Source organism: Protopterus annectens, chromosome 14.part0 (assembly GCF_019279795.1).
Source record: "Protopterus annectens isolate FY-2018-M chromosome 14.part0, PAN1.0, whole genome shotgun sequence".
Taxonomy (NCBI): Eukaryota; Metazoa; Chordata; order Ceratodontiformes; family Protopteridae; genus Protopterus; species Protopterus annectens.
The window spans coordinates 84,360,206-84,382,286 of NC_056748.1; the positions used below are offsets into that span (position 1 = coordinate 84,360,206).

The 22,081-nt window shown below is 45.5% G+C and overlaps 1 protein-coding gene across 4 annotated transcripts in view; it reads right to left on the reverse strand.

Moving 5' to 3' along the window:
* Window positions 1-22,081, reverse strand: part of AFAP1L2 (actin filament associated protein 1 like 2) — a 2,783,820-nt gene that overhangs the window by 52,449 nt on the left and 2,709,290 nt on the right. For all 4 annotated transcript variants that reach the window (XM_044055822.1, XM_044055821.1, XM_044055820.1 and 1 more), the window contains one exon: window positions 19,832-19,954. In XM_044055822.1, coding sequence (XP_043911757.1) covers window positions 19,832-19,954 — 123 coding nt within the window. The remainder of the gene's footprint in view (window positions 1-19,831; window positions 19,955-22,081) is intronic.

Genomic DNA, 22,081 nt, shown 5'->3' on the forward strand with positions numbered 1-22,081 from the left:
ACAACACTGTGCAAAGCAAAGTGAGAAAAAGGGTGAAGGAGCAGGTAACAACACTGTTCAAGCACAGTGAGAAATAGGGTGAAGGAGCAGGTAACAATGCTGTCCAAGCACAGTGAGAAATAGGGTAAAGGAGCACGTAACAACACTGTCCAAGCACAGTGAGAAATAGGGTGAATGAGCATGTAACAACACTGTCCAAGCAAAGTGAGAAATAGAGTGAAGAAGCAGGTAACAACACCGTCTAAGCACAGTGAGAAATAGGGTGAAGGAGCAGGTAACAACACTGTCCAAGCACAGTAAGAAATAGGGTGAAGGAGCAGGTAAAAACACTGTCCAAGCACAGTGAGAAATAGGGCGAAGGAGCAGGTAACAACACTGTCCAAGCACAGTGAGAAATAGGGTGAAGGAGCAGGTAACAATGCTGTCCAAGCACAGTAAGAAATAGGGTGAAGGAGCAGGTAACAACACTGTCCAAGCACAGTGAGAAATAGGGTGAAGGAGCAGGTAACAACACTGTTCAAGCACAGTGAGAAATAGGGAAAAGGAGCAGGTAACAATACTATCCAAGCACAGTAAGAAATAGGGTGAAGGAGCAGGTAACAACACTGTCCAAGCACAGTGAGAAATAGGGTGAAGGAGCAGGTAACAACACTGTCCAAGCACAGTGGGAAATAGGGTGAAGGAGCAGGTAACAACACTGTCCAAGCACAGTGAGAAATAGGGTGAAGGAGCAGGTAACAACACTGTCCAAGCACAGTGAGAAATAGGGAAAAGGAGCAGGTAACAACATTATCCAAGCACAGTAAGAAATAGGGTGAAGGAGCAGGTAACAACACTGTCCAAGCACAGTAAGAAATAGGGTGAAGGAGCAGGTAACAACACTGTCCAAGCACAGTGAGAAATAGGGCGAAGGAGCAGGTAACAACACTGTCCAAGCACAGTAAGAAATAGGGTGAAGGAGCAGGTAACAACACTGTCCAAGCTCAGTGAGAAATAGGGCAAAGGAGCAGGTAACAACACTGTCCAAGCACAGTAAGAAATAGGGTGAAGGAGCAGGTAACAACACTGTCCAAGCACAGTGAGAAATAGGGCAAAGGAGCAGGTAATAACGCTGTCCAAGCACAGAAAGAAATAGGGTGAAGGAGCAGGTGACTACACTGTCCAAGCACAGTGAGAAATAGGGTGAAGGAGCAGGTAACAAAACTGTCTAAACACAGTGGGAAATAAGGTGGAGGAGCAGGTAACAACACTGTCGAAGCACAGTGAGAAATAGGGTGAAGGAGCAGGTAATAACACTGTCCAAGCACAGTGAGAAATAGGGTGAAGGAGCAGGTAACAACACTGTCCAAGCACAGTGAGAAATAGGGTGAAGGAGCAGGTAACAACGCTGTCCAAGCACAGTGAGAAATAGGGCGAAGGAGCAGGTAACAACACTGTCTAAGCACAGTGAGAAATAAAGTGAAGGAGCAGGTAACAACACTGTCCAAGCACAGTACGAAATAGGGTGAAGGAGCAGGTAACAACACTGTCCAAGCACAGTGAGAAAAAGGGCAAAAAAGTAGGTAGCAACACTGTCCAAGCACAGTAAGAAATAGGGCGAATGAGCAGGTAACAACACTGTCCAAGCACAGTGAGAAATAGGGCAAAGGAGCAGGTAACAACACTGTCCAAGCACAGTAAGAGATAGGGTGAAGGAGCAGGTAACAGCACTGTCCAAGCACAGTGAGAAATAGGGTGAAGGAGCAGGTAACAACACTGTCCAAGCACAGTGAGAAATAGGGTGAAGGAGCAGGTAACAACACTGTCCAAGCACAGTGAGAAATAAAGTTAAGGAGCAGGTAACAACACTGTCCAAGCACAATAAGAAATAGGTTGCAGGAGCAGGTAACAACACTGTCCAAGCAGAGTGAGAAATAAAGTGAAGGAGCAGGTAACAACACTGTCCAAAGCACAGTGAGAAATAGGGTGAAGGAGCAGAAAAAAACACTGTCCAAGCAGAGTGAGAAATAGGGTGAAGGAGCAGGTAATAACACTGTCCAAGCACAGTGAGAAATAGGGTGAAGGAGCAGGTAACAACACTGTCCAAGCACAGTGAGAAATAGTTGAAGGAGCAGGTAACAACGCTGTCCAAGCACAGTGAGAAATAAAGTGAAGGAGCAGGTAACAACACTGTCCAAGCACAGTAAGAAATAGGGTGAAGGAGCAGGTAACAACACTGTCCAAGCACAGTGAGAAATAGGGCGAAGGAGTAGGTAGCAACACTGTCCAAGCACAGTAAGAAATAGGGTGAATGAGCAGGTAACAACACTGTCCAAGCACAGTGAGAAATAGGGTGAAGGAACAGGTAACAACACTGTCCAAGCACAGTAAGAGATAGGGTGAAGGAGCAGGTAACAACACTGTCCAAGCGTAGTGAGAAATAGGGTGAAGAAGCAGGTAAAAACACTGTCCAAGCACAGTGAGAAATAAAGTGAAGGAGCAGGTAACAACACTGTCCAAAGCAAAGTGAGAAAAAGGGTGAAGGAGCAGGTAACAACACTGTTCAAGCACAGTGAGAAATATGGTGAAGGAGCATCTAACAATGCTGTCCAAGCACAGAGTGAAATAGGGTAAAGGAGCATGTAACAACACTGTCCATGCACAGTGAGAAATAGGGTGAATGAGCATGTAACAACACTGTCCAAGCACAGTGAGAAATAGAGTGAAGAAGCAGGCAACAACACCGTCTAAGCACAGTGAGAAATAGGGTGAAGGAGCAGGTAACAACACTGTCCAAGTACAGTAAGAAATAGGGTGAAGGAGCAGGTAAAAACACTGTCCAAGCACAGTGAGAAATAGGGCGAAGGAGCAGGTAACAACACTGTCCAAGCACAGTGAGAAATAGGGTGAAGGATCAGGTAACAATGCTGCCCAAGCACAGTAAGAAATAGGGTGAAGGAGCAGGTAACAACACTGTCCAAATACAGTGAGAAATAGGGTGAAGGAGCAGGTAACAACACTGTCCAAGCACAGTGAGAAATAGGGTGAAGAAGGAATTAACAACACTGTTCAACCACAGTAAGAAAGAGGGTGAAGGAGCAGGTAACAACACTGTCCAAGCACAGTGAGAAATAGGGTGAAGGAGCAGGTAACAACACTGTCCAAGCACAGTAAGAAATAGGGTGAAAGAGCAGGTAACAACACTGTCAAAGCACAGTGAGAAATAAGGCAATGGAGCAGGTAACAACACTGTCCAAGCACAGTGAGAAATAGGGTGAAGGAGCAGGTAAAACTGCAGTGCAAGCACAGTAAGAAATAGGGTGAAGGAGCAGCTAATAACACTGTCCAATTACAGAGAGAAATAAAGTGAAGGAGCAGGTAACAACACTGTCCAAAGCACAGTGAGAAATAGGGTGTAGGAGCAGGTAACAACACTGTCCAAACACAGTGAGAAATAGAATGAAGGAGCAGGTAACAATGCTGTCCAAGCACAGTGAGAAATAGGGTGAAGGAGCAGGTAACAACACTGTCCAAGCACAGTGAGAAATAAGGTGAAGGAGCAGGTAACAACACTGTCCAAGCACAGTAAGAAATACGGTGAAGGAGCAGGTAACAACACTGTCCAAGCACAGTGAGAAATGGGGTGAAGGAGCAGGTAACAACACTGTACAAGCACTGTAAGAAATAGGGTGAAAGAGCAGGTAACAACACTCTCCAAGCACAGTGAGAAATCGGGCGAAGGAGCAGGTAACAACACTGTCCAAGCACAGTGAGAAATAGGGTGAAGGAGCAGGTAACAACGCTGTCCAAGCACTGTAAGAAATAGGGTGAAGGAGCAGCTAATTACACTGTCCAAGCACAGAGAGAAATAGGATGAAGGAGCAGGTAACAACACTGCCCAAGCACATTAAGAGATAGTGTGAAGGAGCAGGTAACAACACTGTCCAAGCACAGTGAGAAATAAGGTGAAGGAGCAGGTAACAACACTGTCCAAGCACAGAAAGAAATAGGGTGAGGAGCAGGTAACAACGCTATCCAATCACAGTGAGAAATAGGGTGAAGGAGCAGGTAACAACACTGTCCACGCACAGTGAGAAATAGGGTGAAGGAGAAGGTAACAACACTGTCCAAGCACAGTGTGAAACAGGGCGAGGGAGCAGGTGACAACACTGTCCAAGCACAGTGAGAAATAGGGTGAAGGAGCAGGTAACAATGCTGTCCAAGCACAATGAGAAATTGGGTAAAAGAGCATGTAACAACACTGACCAAGCACAGAGAGAAATAGGGTGAAGGAGCACATAACAACACTGTTGAAGCACAGTGAGAAATAGGGTGAAGATGCAGGAAACAACACCATCTAAGCACAGTAAGAAATAAGGTGAAGGAGCAGGTAAGACCACTGTCCAAGCACAGTGAGAAATAGGGTGAAGGAGCAGGCAACAGCACTGTCCAAGCACAGTAAGAAATAGGGTGAAGGAGCAGGTAAGAACATTGTCCAAGCACAGTGAGAAATAGGGTGAAGGAGCAGGTAGCAACACTGTCCAAGCACAGAAAGAAATAGGGTGAATGAGCAGGTAACAACACTGTCCAAGAACAGTGAGAAATAGGGTGAAAGAGCAGGTAACAACACTGTCCAAGCAGAGTAAGAGATAGGGTGAAGGAGCAGGTAACAACACTGTCCAAGCACAGTGAGAAATAGGGTGAAGGAGCAGGTAACAACACTTTCCAAGCACAGTGAGAAATAGGGCGAAGGAGCAGGTAACAACACTGTCCAAGCACAGTGAGAAATAAAGTGAAGGAGCAGGTAACAACACTGTCCAAAGCACAGTGAGAAATAGGGAGAAGGAGCAGGTAACAACACTGTCCAAGCACAGTAAGAAATAGGCTGAAGGAGCAGGTAACAACACTGTCCAAGCTCAGTGAGAAATAGGGCGAAGGAGTAGGTAGCAACACTGTCCAAGCACAGAAAGAAATAGGGTGAATAAGCAGGTAACAACACTGTCCATGCACAGTGAGAAATAGGGTGAAGGAGCAGGTAACAACACTGTCCAAGCACAGTGAGAAATAGGGCAAAGGAGCAGGTAACAACACTGTCCAACCACAGTGAGAAATAAAGTGAAGGAGCAGGTAACAACACTGTCCAAAGCACAGTGAGAAATAGGGTGAAGGAGCAGGTAACAACACTGTCCAAGCACAGTGAGAAATAGGGTGAAGGAGCAGGTAACAATGCTGTCCAAGCGCAGTGACAAACAGGGTAAAGGAGCACATAACAACACTGACCAAGCACAGTGAGAAATAGGGTGAAGGAGTATGTAACAACACTGTCGAAGCACAGTGAGAAATAGGGTGAAGAAGCAGGTAACAACACCATCCAAGCACAGCGAGAAATAAGGTGAAGGAGCAGGTGACAACACTGTCCAAGCACAGTAAGAAATAGGGTGAAGGAGCAGGTAACAGCACTCTCCAAGCACAGTGAGAAATCGGGCGAAGGAGCAGGTAACAACACTATCCAAGCACAGTGAGAAATAGGGTAAAGGAGCAGGTAACAATGCTGTCCAAGCACAGTAAGAAATAGGGTGAAGGAGCAGCTAATAACACTGTCCAAGCACAGAGAGAAAAAGGATGAAGGAGCAGGTAACAACACTGTCCAAGCACATAGAGAAATACTGTGAAGGAGCAGGTAACAACACTTTCCAAGCACAGTGAGAAATAAGGCGAAAGAGCAGGTAACAACACTGCCCAAGCACAGTGAGAAATAGGGTGTAGGAGAAGGTAACAACGCTGACCAAGCACAGTAAGGAAGAGGGTGAAGGAGCAGCTAATAACACTGTCCAAGCACAGTGAGAAATAAAGTGAAGGAACAGGTGACAACACTGTCCAAAGCACAGTGAGAAATAGGGTGTAAGAGCAGGTAACAACACTGTCCAAGCACAGTGAGAAATAGGGTGAAGAAGCAGATAACAATGCTGTCCAAGCACAGTGAGAAATAGGGTGAAGGAGCAGGTAACAACACTGTCCAAGCACTGTGAGTAATAGGGTGAAGGAGCAGGTAACAACACTGTCCAAGCACAGTAAGAAACAGGGTGAAGGAGCAGGTAACAACACTGTCCAAGCACAGTGAGAAATGGGGTGAAGGTGCAGGTAACAACACTGTCCAAACACAGTAAGAAATAGGGCGAAGGAGCAGGTAACAACACTGTCCAAGCACAGTGAGAAATAGGGTGAAGGAGCAGGTAACAACGCTGTCCAAGCACAGTAAGAAATAGGGTGAAGGAGCAGCTAATTACACTGTCCAAGCACAGAGAGAAATAGGATGAAGGAGCAGGTAACAACAGTGTCCAAGCACATTAAGAAATAGTGTGAAGGAGCAGGTAACAACACTGTCCAAGCACAGTGAGAAATAAGGTGATGGAGCAGGTAACAACACTGTCCAAGATCAGAGAGAAATAGGGTGAAGGAGCAGGTAACAACACTATCCAATCACAGTGAGAAATAGGGTGAAGGAGCAGGTAACAACACTGTCCATGCACAGTGAGAAATAGGGTGAAGGAGCAGGTAACAACACTGTCCAAGCACAGTGTGAACCAGGGTGAGGGAGCAGGTGACAACACTGTCCAAGCACAGTGAGAAATAGGGTGAAGGAGCAGGTAACAATGCTGTCCAAGCACAGTGAGAAATAGGGTAAAGGAGCACGTAACAACAATGACCAAGCACAGTGAGAAATAGGGTGAAGGAGCACATAACAACACTATTGAAGCACAGTGAGAAATAGGGTGAAGATGCAGGAAACAACACCATCTAAGCACAGTAAGAAATAGGGTGAAGGAGCAGGTAAGACCACTGTCCAAGCACAGTGAGAAATAGGGTGAAGGAGCAGGTAAGAACATTGTCCAAGCACAGTGAGAAATAGGGTGAAGGAGCAGATAACAACACTGTCCAAGCACAGTGAGAAATAGGGTGAAGGAGCAGGCAACAGCACTGTCCAAGCACAGTAAGAAATAGGGTGAAGGAGCAGGTAAGAACATTGTCCAAGCACAGTGAGAAATAAGGTGAAGGAGCAGGTAACAACACTGTCCAAGCACAGTGAAAAATAGGGTGAAGAAGCAGGTAACAACACTGTCCAACCACAGTAAGAAATAGGGTGAAGGAACAGGTAACAACACTGTCCAAGCACAGTGAGAAACAGGGTGAAGGAGAAGGTAACAACACTGTCCAAGCACAGTGAGAAATAAAGTGAAGGAGAAGGTAACAACACTGTCCAAGCACAGTGAGAAATAGGGTGAAGGAGCTGGTAAGAACATTGTCCAAGCATAGTAAGAAATAGGGTGAAGGAACAGGTAACAACACTGTCCAAGCACAGTGAGAAATAGGGCGAAGGAGCAGGTAACAACACTGTCCAAGCACAGTGAGAAATAGGGTGAAGGAGCTGGTAACAATGCTGTCCAGGCACAGTGTGAAATAGGGTGAAGGAGCAGGTAACATCACTGTCCAAGCACAGTGAGAAATAATGTGAAGGAGCAGGTAAAAACACTGTCCAAGGACAGTGAGAAATGGGGTGAAGGAGCAGGTAACAACACTGTCCAAGCACAGTAAGAAATAGGGTGAAAGAGCAGGTAACAGCACTGTCCAAGCATAGTGAGAAATAGGGCGAAGGAGCAGGTAACAACACTGTCCAAGCACAGTGAGAAATAGGGTGAAGGAGCATATAACAATGCTGTCCAAGCACTGTAAGAAATAGGGTGAAGGAGCAGCTAATAACACTGTCCAAGCACAGAGAGAAATAGGATGAAGGAGCAGGTAACTACACTGTCCAAACACAGTGAGAAATAGGGTGAAGGAGCAGGTAATAACACTGTCCAAGCACAGTGAGAAATAGGGTGAAGGAGCAGGTAACAACACTGTCCATGGACAGTGAGAAATAGGGTGATGGAGCAGGTACCAACACTGTCCAAGCACAGTGAGAAACAGGGCAAAGGAGCAGGTAACAACACTGTCCAAGCACAGTAAGAAATTGGGTGAAGGAGCAGGTAACAACACTGTCCAAGCACAATGAGAAATAGGCCGAAGGAGCAGGTAACAACACTGTCCAAGCACAGTGAGAAATAGGGTGAAGGAGCAGGTAATGACACGGTCCAAGCACAGTGAGAAATAGGGTGAAGGAGCAGGTAACAACAGTGTCCAAGCACAGTAAGAGATAGCGTGAAGGAGCAGGTAACAACACTGTCCAAGCACAGTGAGAAATAGGGTGAAGGAGCAGGTAACAACACTGTCCAAGCACAGTGAGAAATAGGGCGAAGGAGCAGGTAACAACACTGTCCAAGCACAGTGTGAAATAAAGTGAGGGAGCAGGTAACAACACTGTCCAAGCTCAGTAAGAAATAGGTTGAAGGAGCAGGTAACAACACTGTTCAAGCGAAGTGAGAAATAAAGTGAAGGAGCAGGTAACAACACTGTCTAAAGCACAGTGAGAAATAGGGTGAAGGAGCAGGTAACAACACTGTCCAAGCACAGTGAGAAATAGGGTGAAGGAGCTGGTAGCAATGCTTTCCAAGCACAGTGAGAAATAGGGAGAAGGAGCATGTAACAACACTTTCCAAGCAGAGTGAGATATAGGGTGAAGGAGCTCATAACAACGCTGTCCAAGCACAGTGAGAAATAGGGTGATGAAGCAGGTAACAACACCATCCAAGCACAGTGAGAAATAGGGTGAAGGAGCAGGTAACAGCACTGTCCAAGCACAGTAAGAAATAGGGCGAAGGAGCAGGTAACAACACTGTCCAAGCACAGTGAGAAATAGGGCGAAGGAGCAGGTAACAACACTGTCCAAGCACAGTGAGAAATAGGGTGAAGGAGCTGGTAACAATGCTGTCCAAGCACAGTAAGAAATAGGGTGAAGCAGCAGGTAACAGCACTGTCCAAGCACAGTGAGAAATACGGTGAAGAAGCAGGTAAAAACTCTGTCCAAGCACAGTAAGAAAGAGGGTGAAGGAGCAGGTAACAACACTGTCCAAGCACAGTGAGAAATAGGGTGAAGGAGGAGGTAACAACACTGTCCAAGCATAGTAAGAAATAGGGTGAAGGAACAGGTAACAACACTGTCCAAGCACAGTGAGAAATAGGGCGAAGGAGCAGGTAACAACACTGTCCAAGCACAGTGAGAAATAGGGTGAAGGAGCAGGTAACAATGCTGTCTAAGCGCAGTAAAAAATAGGGTGAAGGAGTAGCTAATAACACTGTCCAAGCACAGTGAGAAATAAAGTGAAGGAGCTGGTAACAACACTGTCCAAAGCACAGTGAGAAATAGGGTGAAGGAGCAGGTAACAACACTGTCCAAGCACAGTGGGAAATAGGGTGAAGGAGCAGGTAACAACACTGTCCAAGCACAGTAAGAAATAGGGTGAAAGAGCAGGTAACAACACTGTCCAAGCATAGTGAGAAATAGGGCGAAGGAGCAGGTAACAACACTGTTCAAGCACAGTGAGAAATAGGGTGAAGGAGCAGGTAACAATGCTGTCCAAACACAGTAAGAAATAGGGTGAAGGAGCAGCTAATAACACTGTCCAAGCACAGAGAGAAATAGTATGAAGGAGCAGGTAACAACACTGTCCAAGCACATTGAGAAATAATGTGAAGGAGCAGGTAACAACACTGTCCAAACACAGTGAGAAATAGGGTGAAGGAGCAGGTAATAACACGGTCCATGCACAGTGATAAATAGGGTGAAGGAGCAGGTAACAACACTGTCCAAGCACAGTGAGAAATAGGGTGAAGGAGCAGGTAACAACGTTGTCCAATCACAGTGAGAAAGAGGGTGAAGGAGCACGTAACAACACTGTCCAAGCACAGTGAGAAATAGGGTGAAGGAGCAGGTAACAACACTGTCCATGCACAGTGATAAATAGGGTGATGGAGAAGGTACCAACACTGTCCAAGCACAGTGAGAAACAGGGCAAAGGAGCAGGTAACAACATTGTCCAAGCACAGTGAGAAATAAAGTGAAGCAGAAGGTAACAACACTGTCCAATCACAGTAAGAAATTGGGTGAAGGAGCAGGTAACAACACTTTCCAAGCACAGTGAGAAATAAAGTGAAGGAGCAGGTAACAACACTGTCCAAAGCACAGTGAGAAACAGGGTGAAGGAGCAGGTAACAACACTGTCCAAGCACAGTGAGAAATGGGGTGAAGGAGCAGGTAACAACACTGTCCAAGCACAGTAAGAAATAGGGTGAAAGAGCAGGTAACAACACTGTCCAAGCACAGTGAGAAATAGGGTGAAGGAGCAGGTAACAACACTGTCCAAGCACAGTGAGAAATAGGGTGAAGGAGCAGGTAACAACACTGTCCAAGCACAATGAGAAATAGGCCGAAGGAGCAGGTAACAACACTGTCCAAGCACAGTGAGAAATAGGGTGAAGGAGCAGGTAACAACACGGTCCAAGCACAGTAAGAAATAGGGTGAAGGAGCAGGTAACAACACTGTCCAAGCACAGTGAGAAATAGGGTGAAGGAGCAGGTAATAACACTGTCCATGCCCAGTGAGAAATAGGGTGAAGGATCAGGTAACTACACTGTCCAAGCACAGTAAGAGATAGCGTGAAGGAGCAGGTAACAACACTGTCCAAGCACAGTGAGAAATAGGGTGAAGGAGCAGGTAACAACACTGTCCAAGCACAGTGAGAAATAGGGCGAAGGAGCAGGTAACAACACTGTCCAGGCACAGTGAGAAATAAAGTGAGGGAGCAGGTAACAACACTGTCCAAGCACAGTAAGAAATCGGTTGAAGGAGCAGGTAACAACACTGTCCAAGCGCAGTGAGAAATAAAGTGAAGGAGCAGGTAACAACACTGTCCAAAGCACAGTGAGAAATAGGGTGAAGGAGCAGGTAACAACACTGTCCAAGCACAGTGAGAAATACGGTGAAGGAGCAGGTAGCAATGCTTTCCAAGCACAGTGAGAAATAGGGTGAAGGAGCATGTAACAACACTGTCCAAGCAGAGTGAGATATAGGGTGAAGGAGCACATAAGAACGCTGTCCAAGCACAGTGAGAAATAGGGTGATGAAGCAGGTAACAACACCGTCCAAGCACAGTGAGAAATAGGGTGAAGGAGCAGGTAACAACACTGTCCAAGCACAGTAAGAAATAGGGTGAAGGAGCAGGTAACAACACTGTCCAAGCACAGTGAGAAATAGGGCGAAGGAGCAGGTAACAACACTGTCCAAGCACAGTGAGATATAGGGTGAAGGAGCTGGTAACAACGCTGTCCAAGCACAGTAAGAAATAGGGTGAAGCTGCAGGTAACAACACTGTCCAAGCACAGTGAGAAATATGGTGAAGAAGCAGGTAACAACACTGTCCAAGTACAGTAAGAAAGAGGGTGAAGGAGTAGGTAACAACACTGTCCAGGCACAGTGAGAATTAGGGTGAAGGAGCAGGTAACAACACTGTCCAAGCACAGTAAGAAATAGGGTGAAAGAACAGGTAACAACACTGTCCAAGCACAGTGAGAAATAGGGCGAAGGAGCAGGTAACAACACTGTCCAAGAACAGTGAGAAATAGGGTGAAGGAGCAGGTAACAATGCTGTCCAAGCACAGTAAGAAATAGGGTGAAGGAGCAGCTAATAACACTGTCCAAGCACAGTGAGAAATAAAGTGAAGGAGCTGGTAACAACGCTGTCCAAAGCACAGTGAGAAATAGGGTGAAGGAGCAGGTAACAACACTTTCCAAGCACAGTGAGAAAAAGGGTGAAGGAGCAGGTAACAATGCTGTCCAAGCACAGTGAGAAATAGGGTGAAGGGGCAGGTAACAACACTGTCCAAGCACAGTGAGAAATAGGGTGAACGAGCAGGTAACAACACTGTCCAAGCACAGTAAGAAATAGGGTGAAAGAGCAGGTAGCAACACTGTCCAAGCACAGTGAGAAATAGGGCGAAGGAGCAGGTAACAACACTGTCCAAGCACAGTGAAAAATAGGGTGAAGGAGCAGGTAACAATGCTGTCTAAGCACAGTAAGAAATAGGGTGAAGGAGCAGGTTTCATAGTATAGTAGTATTAGGCTATCTGCCCTAGGGCATTTATAAGCCTAGCCATAGTGTACGATGATACAAAAGTGTACAAAATAAATTTAGTTTACTGTGCCTCTGTCTAGTAATGACACAGAGATGACCCCCGGGGTAAACCTACGATCACCCATCCACTTGTCAAGATTTCTCTTGAAGAGAGTCAGTGAGGGGCTCTGCCTAACATGGACTGGGATCCTGTTCCAGAGTGCGGGAAGCCTCTGGGTTATGAATCTGCCTTTCCAGTATGTCCTATTCATATTTGTGCTGAGGTTTAGATCTTTAGATCTCGTGGCTCTGATGGATTTGGATTTTTTGAGGTGGAGCATGTCCATTAATTCCGGATTGGACATGGCCTTGTACGTCAGGCATAGATCACCTCTGAGCATGTGGTATGCTACTGAATAGAGCTGGAGCTTCTTTAGTCTGGCAGCATATGACATATGTTGGAGACCCTTGATCCTCTAGGTGAGGTACTTTTGGGGTCTCTCCAGCTGCTGCAGGTGCCGGGTGAGGTACATACCAAATGGGGCATTGTACTCGATCATAGGTCTGATAAGGAATATAGGGGTACAATGACATCCTTAGATCTGGATGTGAATCCCTTCATGATAAGGTAGGCAAGGTAGAAGGTCTTTCTAACCACTTTGGCGACATGGGTGTCAAATGAGAGGTCATTGTCAACTTGGGTCCCCAGGTCTCTGATTACTTTTTCCGTACTTAATGGATTACCACCTATGTGGTAATTTGTGGGTACTTTGTTTTTTTCTCAAAGGGGATGACTATACATTTTTTGGCATTTAGTTTAAGGCCATGACTCTGGCACCAGTTGTCTGTTTCTGTAAGGCCCTTCTGAAGGATGCATGTGTCAGCTGGTGTATCGACTATGGCGCCTAGTTTGCAGTCATCTGCGAACTTTGTCAGCCACAACCCCCCTATGTTTGCCTGCACATCTGAAAAATAAATGCCGAACAAGAGGGGTCCCAAGACAGAGCCCTGTGGGACTCCATTTGTGACTGGCTTAGAATCTAACATAGCTCCAGCTATTCTGACTTTGTGGGTTCTGTCCTTTACCCAGTTTGCAACCCATCTTGTGACATACGGGTTTACTTTTAAGCTGTTGAGCTTGTCTATGATGCCTGAGTGGGGTATTGTGTCGAAGGCTTTTGCCAGGTCCAGGTAGGCTGTATGAACTGCTTTGCCCTCATCGATGGCTCTAGTGACTGTTTCAAAAAAGTCCACCAGGTTCAAAAGGCAGGACCTGCCTTTTACAAAGCCGAACTGGGTAACAACACTGTCCAAGCACAGTGAGAAATAGGGTGATGGAGCAGGTAACAACACTGTCCAAGCACAGTGAGAAATAGGGTGAAGGAGCAGGTAACAACACTGTCGAAGCACAGTGAGAAATAGGCTGAAGGAGCAGGTAACAACACTGTCCAAGCACAGTGAGAAATAATGTGAAGGAACAGGTAACAACACTGTCCAAGCACAGTAAGAAATAGGGCGAAGGAGCAGGTCAAAACACTGTCCAAGCACAGTAAGAAATAGGGTGAAGGAGCAGGTAACAACACTGTCCAAGCACAGTGAGAAATAGGGCAAAGGAGCAGGTAACAACACTGTCCAAGCACAGTAAGAAATAGGGCGAAGGAGCAGGTAACAAAACTGTCCAAGCACAGTGAGAAATAGGGTGAAGGAGCAGGTAACAATGCTGTCCAAGCACAGTGAGAAATAGGGTGAAGGAGCAGGTAACAACACTGTCCAAGCACAGTGAGAAATAGGGTGAAGGAGCAGGTAACAACACTGTCGAAGCACAGTGAGAAATAGGCCGAAGGAGCAGGTAACAACACTGTCCAAGCACAGTGAGAAATAATGTGAAGGAACAGGTAACAACACTGTCCAAGCACAGTAAGAAATAGGGTGAAGGAGCAGGTCACAACACTGTCCAAGCACAGTAAGAAATAGGGTGAAGAAGCAGGTAGCAACACTGTCCAAGCACAGTGAGAAATAGGGAAAAGGAGCAGGTAACAACACTGTCCAAGCACAGTAAGAAATAGGGCGAAGGAGCAGGTAACAACACTGTCCAAGCACAGTGAGAAATAGGGTGAAGGAGCAGGTAACAACACTGTCGAAGCACAGTGAGAAATAGGCTGAAGGAGCAGGTAACAACACTGTCCAAGCACAGTGAGAAATAATGTGAAGGAACAGGTAACAACACTGTCCAAGCACAGTAAGAAATAGGGTGAAGGAGCAGGTCAAAACACTGTCCAAGCACAGTAAGAAATAGGGTGAAGGAGCAGGTAACAACACTGTCCAAGCACAGTGAGAAATAGGGCAAAGGAGCAGGTAACAACACTGTCCAAGCACAGTAAGAAATAGGGCGAAGGAGCAGGTAACAAAACTGTCCAAGCACAGTGAGAAATAGGGTGAAGGAGCAGGTAACAATGCTGTCCAAGCACAGTGAGAAATAGGGTGAAGGAGCAGGTAACAACACTGTCCAAGCACAGTGAGAAATAGGGTGAAGGAGCAGGTAACAACACTGTCGAAGCACAGTGAGAAATAGGCCGAAGGAGCAGGTAACAACACTGTCCAAGCACAGTGAGAAATAATGTGAAGGAACAGGTAACAACACTGTCCAAGCACAGTAAGAAATAGGGTGAAGGAGCAGGTCACAACACTGTCCAAGCACAGTAAGAAATAGGGTGAAGAAGCAGGTAGCAACACTGTCCAAGCACAGTGAGAAATAGGGAAAAGGAGCAGGTAACAACACTGTCCAAGCACAGTAAGAAATAGGTTGAAGGAGCAGCTAATAACACTGTCCAGGCACAGTGAGAAATAAAGTGAAGGAGCTGGTAACAACACTGTCCAAAGCACAGTGAGAAATAGGGTGAAGGAGCAGGTAACAACACTGTCCAAGCACAGTGAGAAATAGGGTGAAGGAGCAGGTAGCAACACTGTCCAAGCACAGTGAGAAATAATGTGAAGGAACAGGTAACAACACTGTCCAAGCACAGTAAGAAATAGGGTAAAGGAGCAGGTCAAAACACTGTCCAAGCACAGTAAGAAATAGGGTGAAGGAGCAGGTAACAACACTGTCCAAGCACAGTGAGAAATAGGGTGAAGGAGCAGGTAACAATGCTGTCCAAGCACAGTGAGAAATAGGGTGAAGGAGCAGGTAGCAACACTGTCCAAGCACAGTGAGAAATAATGTGAAGGAACAGGTAACAACACTGTCCAAGCACAGTAAGAAATAGGGTGAAGGAGCAGGTCAAAACACTGTCCAAGCACAGTAAGAAATAGGGTGAAGGAGCAGGTAACAACACTGTCCAAGCACAGTGAGAAATAGGGTGAAGGAGCAGGTAACAATGCTGTCCAAGCACAGTGAGAAATAGGGTGAAGGAGCAGGTAACAACACTGTCCAAGCACAGTGAGAAATAGGGTGAAGGAGCAGGTAACAACACTGTCCAAGCACAGTAAGAAATAGGGTGAAGGAGCAGGTAGCAACACTGTCCAAGCACAGTGAGAAATCGGGCGAAGGAGCAGGTAACAACACAGTCCAAGCACAGTGAGAAATAGGGTGAAGGAGCAGGTAACAATGCTGTCCAAGCACAGTAAGAAATAGGGTGAAGGAGCAGCTAATAACACTGTCCAAGCACAGTGAGAAACAGGATGAAGGAGCAGGTAACAACACTGTCCAAGCACAGTAAGAAATAGGGTGAAGGAGCAGGTAGCAACACTGTCCAAGCATAGTGAGAAATCGGGCGAAGGAGCAGGTAACAACACAGTCCAAGCACAGTGAGAAATAGGGTGAAGGAGCAGGTAACAATGCTGTCCAAGCACAGTAAGAAATAGGGTGAAGGAGCAGCTAATAACACTGTCCAAGCACAGTGAGAAATAGGGTGAAGGAGCAGGTAATAACACTGTCCAAGCACAGTGAGAAATAGGTTTAAGGAGCAGGTAACAACACTGTCCAAGCACAGTGAGAAATAAGGTGATGGAGCAGGTAACAACGCTGTCCAATCACAGTGAGAAATAGGGTGAAGGAGCAGGTAACAACACTGTCCAAGCACAGTGAGAAATAGGGTGAAGGAGCAGGTAACAACACTGTCAAAGCACAGTGAGAAATAGGCCAAAGGAGCAGGTAACAACACTGTCCAAGCACAGTGAGAAATAATGTGAAGGAGCAGGTAACAACACTGTCCAAGCACAGTAAGAAATAGGGTGAAGGAGCAGGTAACAACACTGTCCAAGCACAGTGAGAAATAAAGTGAAGGAGCAGGTAACAACACTGTCCAAAGCACAGTGAGAAATAGGGTGAAGGAGCAGGTAACAACACTGTCCAAGCACAGTGAGAAATAGGGTGAAGGAGCAGGTAACAATGCTGTCCAAGCACAGTGAGAAATAGGGTGAAGGAGCAGGTAACAACACTGTCCAAGCACAGTAAGAAATAAGGTGAAGGAGCAGGTAACAACACTGTGCAAGCACAGTGAGAAATCGGGTGAAGGAGCAGGTAACAACACTGTCCAAGCACAGTAAGAAATAGGGGGAAGGAGCAGGTAACTACACTGTCCAAGCACAGTGAGAAATAGGGGGAAGGAGCAAGTAAGAACACTGTCCAAGCACAGTGAGAAATAGGGCGAAGGAGCAGGTAACAACACTGTCCAAGCACAGTGAGGAATAGGGTGAAGGAGCAGGTAGCAACGCTGTCCAAGCACAGTAAGAAATAGGGTGAAGGAGCAGCTCATAACACTGTCCAAGCACAGTGAGAAATAGGGCGAAGGAGCAGGTAACAACACTGTCCAAGCACAGTAAGAAATAAGGTGAAGGAGCAGGTAACAACACTGTGCAAGCACAGTGAGAAATCGGGTGAAGGAGCAGGTAACAACACTGTCCAAGCACAGTAAGAAATAGGGGGAAGGAGCAGGTAACTACACTGTCCAAGCACAGTGAGAAATAGGGGGAAGGAGCAAGTAAGAACACTGTCCAAGCACAGTGAGAAATAGGGCGAAGGAGCAGGTAACAACACTGTCCAAGCACAGTGAGGAATAGGGTGAAGGAGCAGGTAGCAACGCTGTCCAAGCACAGTAAGAAATAGGGTGAAGGAGCAGCTCATAACACTGTCCAAGCACAGTGAGAAATAGGGCGAAGGAGCAGGTAACAACACTGTCCAAGCACAGTGAGAAATAGGGTGATGGAGCAGGTAACAACGCTCTCCAATCACAGTGAGAAATAGGGTGAAGCAGCAGGTAACAACCCTGTCCAAGCACAGTGAGAAATAGGGCAAAGGAGCAGGTAACAACACTGTCCAAGCACAGTGAGAAATAGTGTGAAGGAGCAGATAACAACACTGTCCAAGCACAGTGAGAAATAGGGTGAAGGAGCAGGTTACAACACTGTCGAAGCACAGTGAGAAATAGGCCAAAGGAGCAGGTAACAACACTGTCCAAACATTGAGAAATAATGTGAAGGAGCAGGTAACAACACTGTCCAAGCACAGTAAGAAATAGGGTGAAGGAGCAGGTAACAACACTGTCCAAGCACAGTGAGAAATAAAGTGAAGGAGCAGGTAACAACACTGTCCAATGCACAGTGAGAAATAGGGTGAAGGAGCAGGTAACAACACTGTCCAAGCACAGTGAGAAATAGGGTGAAGGAGCAGGTAACAATGCTGTCCAAGCACAGTGAGAAATAGGGTGCAGAAGCACGTAACAACACTGTCCAAGCACAGTGAGAAATAGGGTGAAGGAGCAGGTAACAGCACTGTCCAAGCACAGTGAGAAATAGGGGGAAGGAGCAGGTAACAACACTGTCCAAGCACAGTGAGAAATAGGGGGAAGGAGCAGGTAACTACACTGTCCAAGCACAGTGAGAAATAGGGTGAAGGAGCAGGTAACAACACTGTCCAAGCACAGTGAGGAATAGGGTGAAGGAGCAGGTAGCAATGCTGTCCAAGCACAGTAAGAAATAGGGTGAAGGAGCAGCTAATAACACTGTCCAAGCACAGTGAGGAATAGTGTGAAAGGGCAGGTAACAACACTGTCCAAGCACAGTAAGAAATAGGGTGAAGGAGCAGGTAACAACACTGTCCAAGCACAGTGAGAAATAAGGTGTAGGAGCAGGTAACAACACTGTCCAAGCACAGTGAGAAATAGGGGGAAGGAGCAGGTAATAACACTGTCCAAGCACATTGAGAAATAGGATGAAGGAGCAGGTAACAACACTGTCCAAGCACAGTGAGAAATAAGGTGAAGGACAGGTAACAACACTGTCCAAGCACACTGAAAAATAGGGTGAAGGAGCGGGTAACAACACGGTCCAAGCACAGTGAGAAATAGGATGAAGGAGCAGGTAACTACACTGTCCAAGCACAGTGAGAAATAGTGTGAAGGAGCAGGTAACAACACTGTCCAAGCACAGTGAGAAATAGGGTGAAGGAGCAGGTAACAACACTGTCCAAGCACAGTGAGAAATAAGGTGTAGGAGCAGGTAACAACACTGTCCAAGCACAGTGAGAAATAGGGGGAAGGAGCAGGTAATAACACTGTCCAAGCACATTGAGAAATAGGATGAAGGAGCAGGTAACAACACTGTCCAAGCACAGTGAGAAATAAGGTGAAGGACAGGTAACAACACTGTCCAAGCACACTGAAAAATAGGGTGAAGGAGCGGGTAACAACACGGTCCAAGCACAGTGAGAAATAGGATGAAGGAGCAGGTAACTACACTGTCCAAGCACAGTGAGAAATAGTGTGAAGGAGCAGGTAACAACACTGTCCAAGCACAGTGAGAAATAGGGTGAAGGAGCAGGTAATAACACTGTCCAAGCACAGTGAGAAATAGGATGAAGGAGCAGGTAAGAACACTGTCCAAGCACAGTGAGAAATAATGTGAAGGAGCAGGTAACAACACTGTCCAAGCACAATGAGAAATAGGGTGAAGGAGCAGGTAACAACACTGTCCAAGCACAGTGAGAAATAGGGTGAAGGAGCAGGTAACAACACTGTCCAAGCACAGTGAGAAATAGGGTGAAGGAGCAGGTAACAATGCTGTCCAAGCACAGTGAGAAATAGTGTGAAGGAGCAGGTAACAACACTGTCCAAGCACAGTGAGAAATAATGTGAAGGAGCAGGTAACAGCACTGTCCAAGCACAGTGAGAAATAGTGTGAAGGAGCAGGTAACAACACTGTCCAAGCACAGTGAGAAATAAGGTGAAGGAGCAGGTAACAACACTGTCCAAGCCCAGTGATAAATAGGGTGAAGGAGCAGGTAACAATGCTGTCCAAGCACAGTGAGAAATAAGGTGAAGGAGCAGGTAACAACACTGTCCAAGCCCAGTGAGAAATAGGGTGAAGGAGCAGGTAACAACAGTGTCCAAGCACAGTGAGAAATCGTGTGAAGGATCCAGTAACAACACTGTCCAAGCACAGTGAGAAATAAGGTGAAGGAGCAGGTAACAACACTGTCCAAGCACAGTGGGAAATAGGGTGAAGGAGCAGGTAACAACGCTGCCCAAGACTAAAGATGAAGCTAAAAGAAAAGCTACCTTTACTTGACAGCCAGGGAAATGCTGATAAATTTGAAATTATTTTTTGACATTCCCTGGGCATATATTTTTATAAAGGTGCATCCCTTGAAGCTAGTGAGATTATGTCACTATGGCTTGCAACTTCTGTGTTATGAAACATGACAATAACATATCTTGTAAAATATGGAAACATACACAGACTGAAAACGTACACAGACTTCATATAAATCTGAACAATATCATGATCTTTTTGTTATGAATGCCTTACCTTGGCTTTCTGTAATACTGTCCCTTTTCCAGCCAGCATTACTGACACTGGCCTAGACTTTAAAGCCGTTGCAGAATTAACTGGTGAAGGTTCCAAACTACTGACAGGAGATGAGACTTTTACCTGAAACAGTCAATACATACCCATGTTTAACATCAGTATTGAAAACAGGCTCATTTTAATAGTACTGTACCTATGTGTATCAACCTGAATAAATGGATTTGTTGTATTATTATTTTGTAATACATTTTAGTAGTGAATTTTAAAAGGCTCAAGTAAAACTTTGCCCAACAGCTTCAATATGTTCTCTAGTCAAAATGAATTATCATGGCTTTGCAACTGGCTTGTAAATATTTTAAAATATTCGAATGCATTGAAGGCAATCTATACACATGAAACTTGCAAGCTCTTCCTGAAATGCTGATCACGATAATAATATATACTCCATGACTTCAGTTTATATTGCGCATACAACATATTAAAGTAATCATCCATGTCCCCAGCTGCCTTTGGCTAGACCTCTTTTACAAACTGATTAGCTGACTGATTTCATTAACAAGGTGCTCTTTATATACCATGGGGCTCCAAGAAATGCTGGTGTGAGTGTGTGTGTGTGTGTTTGTGTGTGTGGTGTGGTGTGGTGTGTGTGTGTGTGTGTGTGTGTGTGTGTGTGTATGTATATGGCTGCATGTGTTTGTTTGTGTGTGTGTGTGTGTGTGTGTGTGTGTGTGTGTGTGTGTGTGTGTATGTCTGTGTGTGTATCCGTGTGTGTGTCTGTGTGTGTGTGCATGCCTACATGACTGAAAGAGCATTGTATAAGGCACAGTACATGGAGGCTGAACTTGCGTATTACACACTGTTGCAACACACTATGCAGAGATGCGGAGAACAACATAGTCTGCATACAAAGGCCAATAAACATCATCTTCCAGTGTAGCAACAGCAAGTGTAACACTGAACTGGAGATGCTAGACAGAGGGTCAAAACAAAGCAGATTCAAACAAAAGTAGTTAATGCTAGTGGTAATTAGCAAGCGCCCTACCACTGAGAGCACACCATTCAAGAACAAGTATGCAGTCTGCTACATGTGCACATATAACACACATACAAGAAAATGTACTGTGCAGCATGTGCAACCAGAAAACAGTAATAATGACATGTGGGCAGTATGTCACCTGCACATACAACAATGCATCTGGGATAGCACAACAGCTTAGCAGCATGAAAACCTACACAAAATATGCTGCTATGTAATAGAACAAGTAAATCAATGCACAATATAACACAGCAACTCTGCATGGTACATAGTGAGCCACAACAGACAAATCTGCATGGAACATAATGAACCATAACAGACAAATCTGCATGGAACATATTGAGCCACAACAGACAAATCTGCATGGAACATAGTGAGCCACAACAGACAAATCTGCATGAAATATGGTGACTCATAACAGGCAACTCTGCATGGAACATAGTGATCCACAACAGGCAACTCAGCATGGAACATAGTGAGTCATAACAGGCAACTATGCATGGAACATAGTGATCCACAACAGGCAACTCCACATAGAATACAGTGAGTCATAACAGGCAACTCTGCATGGAACATAGTGATCCACAACAGGCAACTCTGCATGGAACATAGTGATCCACAAGAGACAACTTTGCATGGAACATAGTGATCCACAGCAACTCAGCATAGAACATAGTGAGTCATAGCAGACAACTCTGCATGGAATATAGTGAGTCATAGCAGGCAACTCTGCATAACAGACAACTCTGCATGGAACATAGTGTGTCATAAGAGACAACTCTGCATGAAACATAGTGAGTCATAACAGACAACTTTGCATGGAACATAGTGATCCACAACAGGCAACTCAGCATGGAACATAGTGATCCACAACAGTCAACTCTGCATGGAACATAGTGAGCCATAACAGGCAAGTTAGACAGGCAGACACATAGATGTTTGAAATATTACAAGCTGCAATACTGCAAAATACATCCAGAAGCATTTGTAAAACATGACCAAAATCTGTAGGCAGCCATAAACAGTAAAGCAGATTTTTATGCAAACCTAAAGCAAGATATGTTTATAAGAAATATTACTGTCCAATATACATTAGTGTGTATATACATACACACACACAAACACACACACACACACACACACACACACACACACACACACACACACACACACACACAAACATAATATTGATTTTCCTGTCCTGGAGAACATGG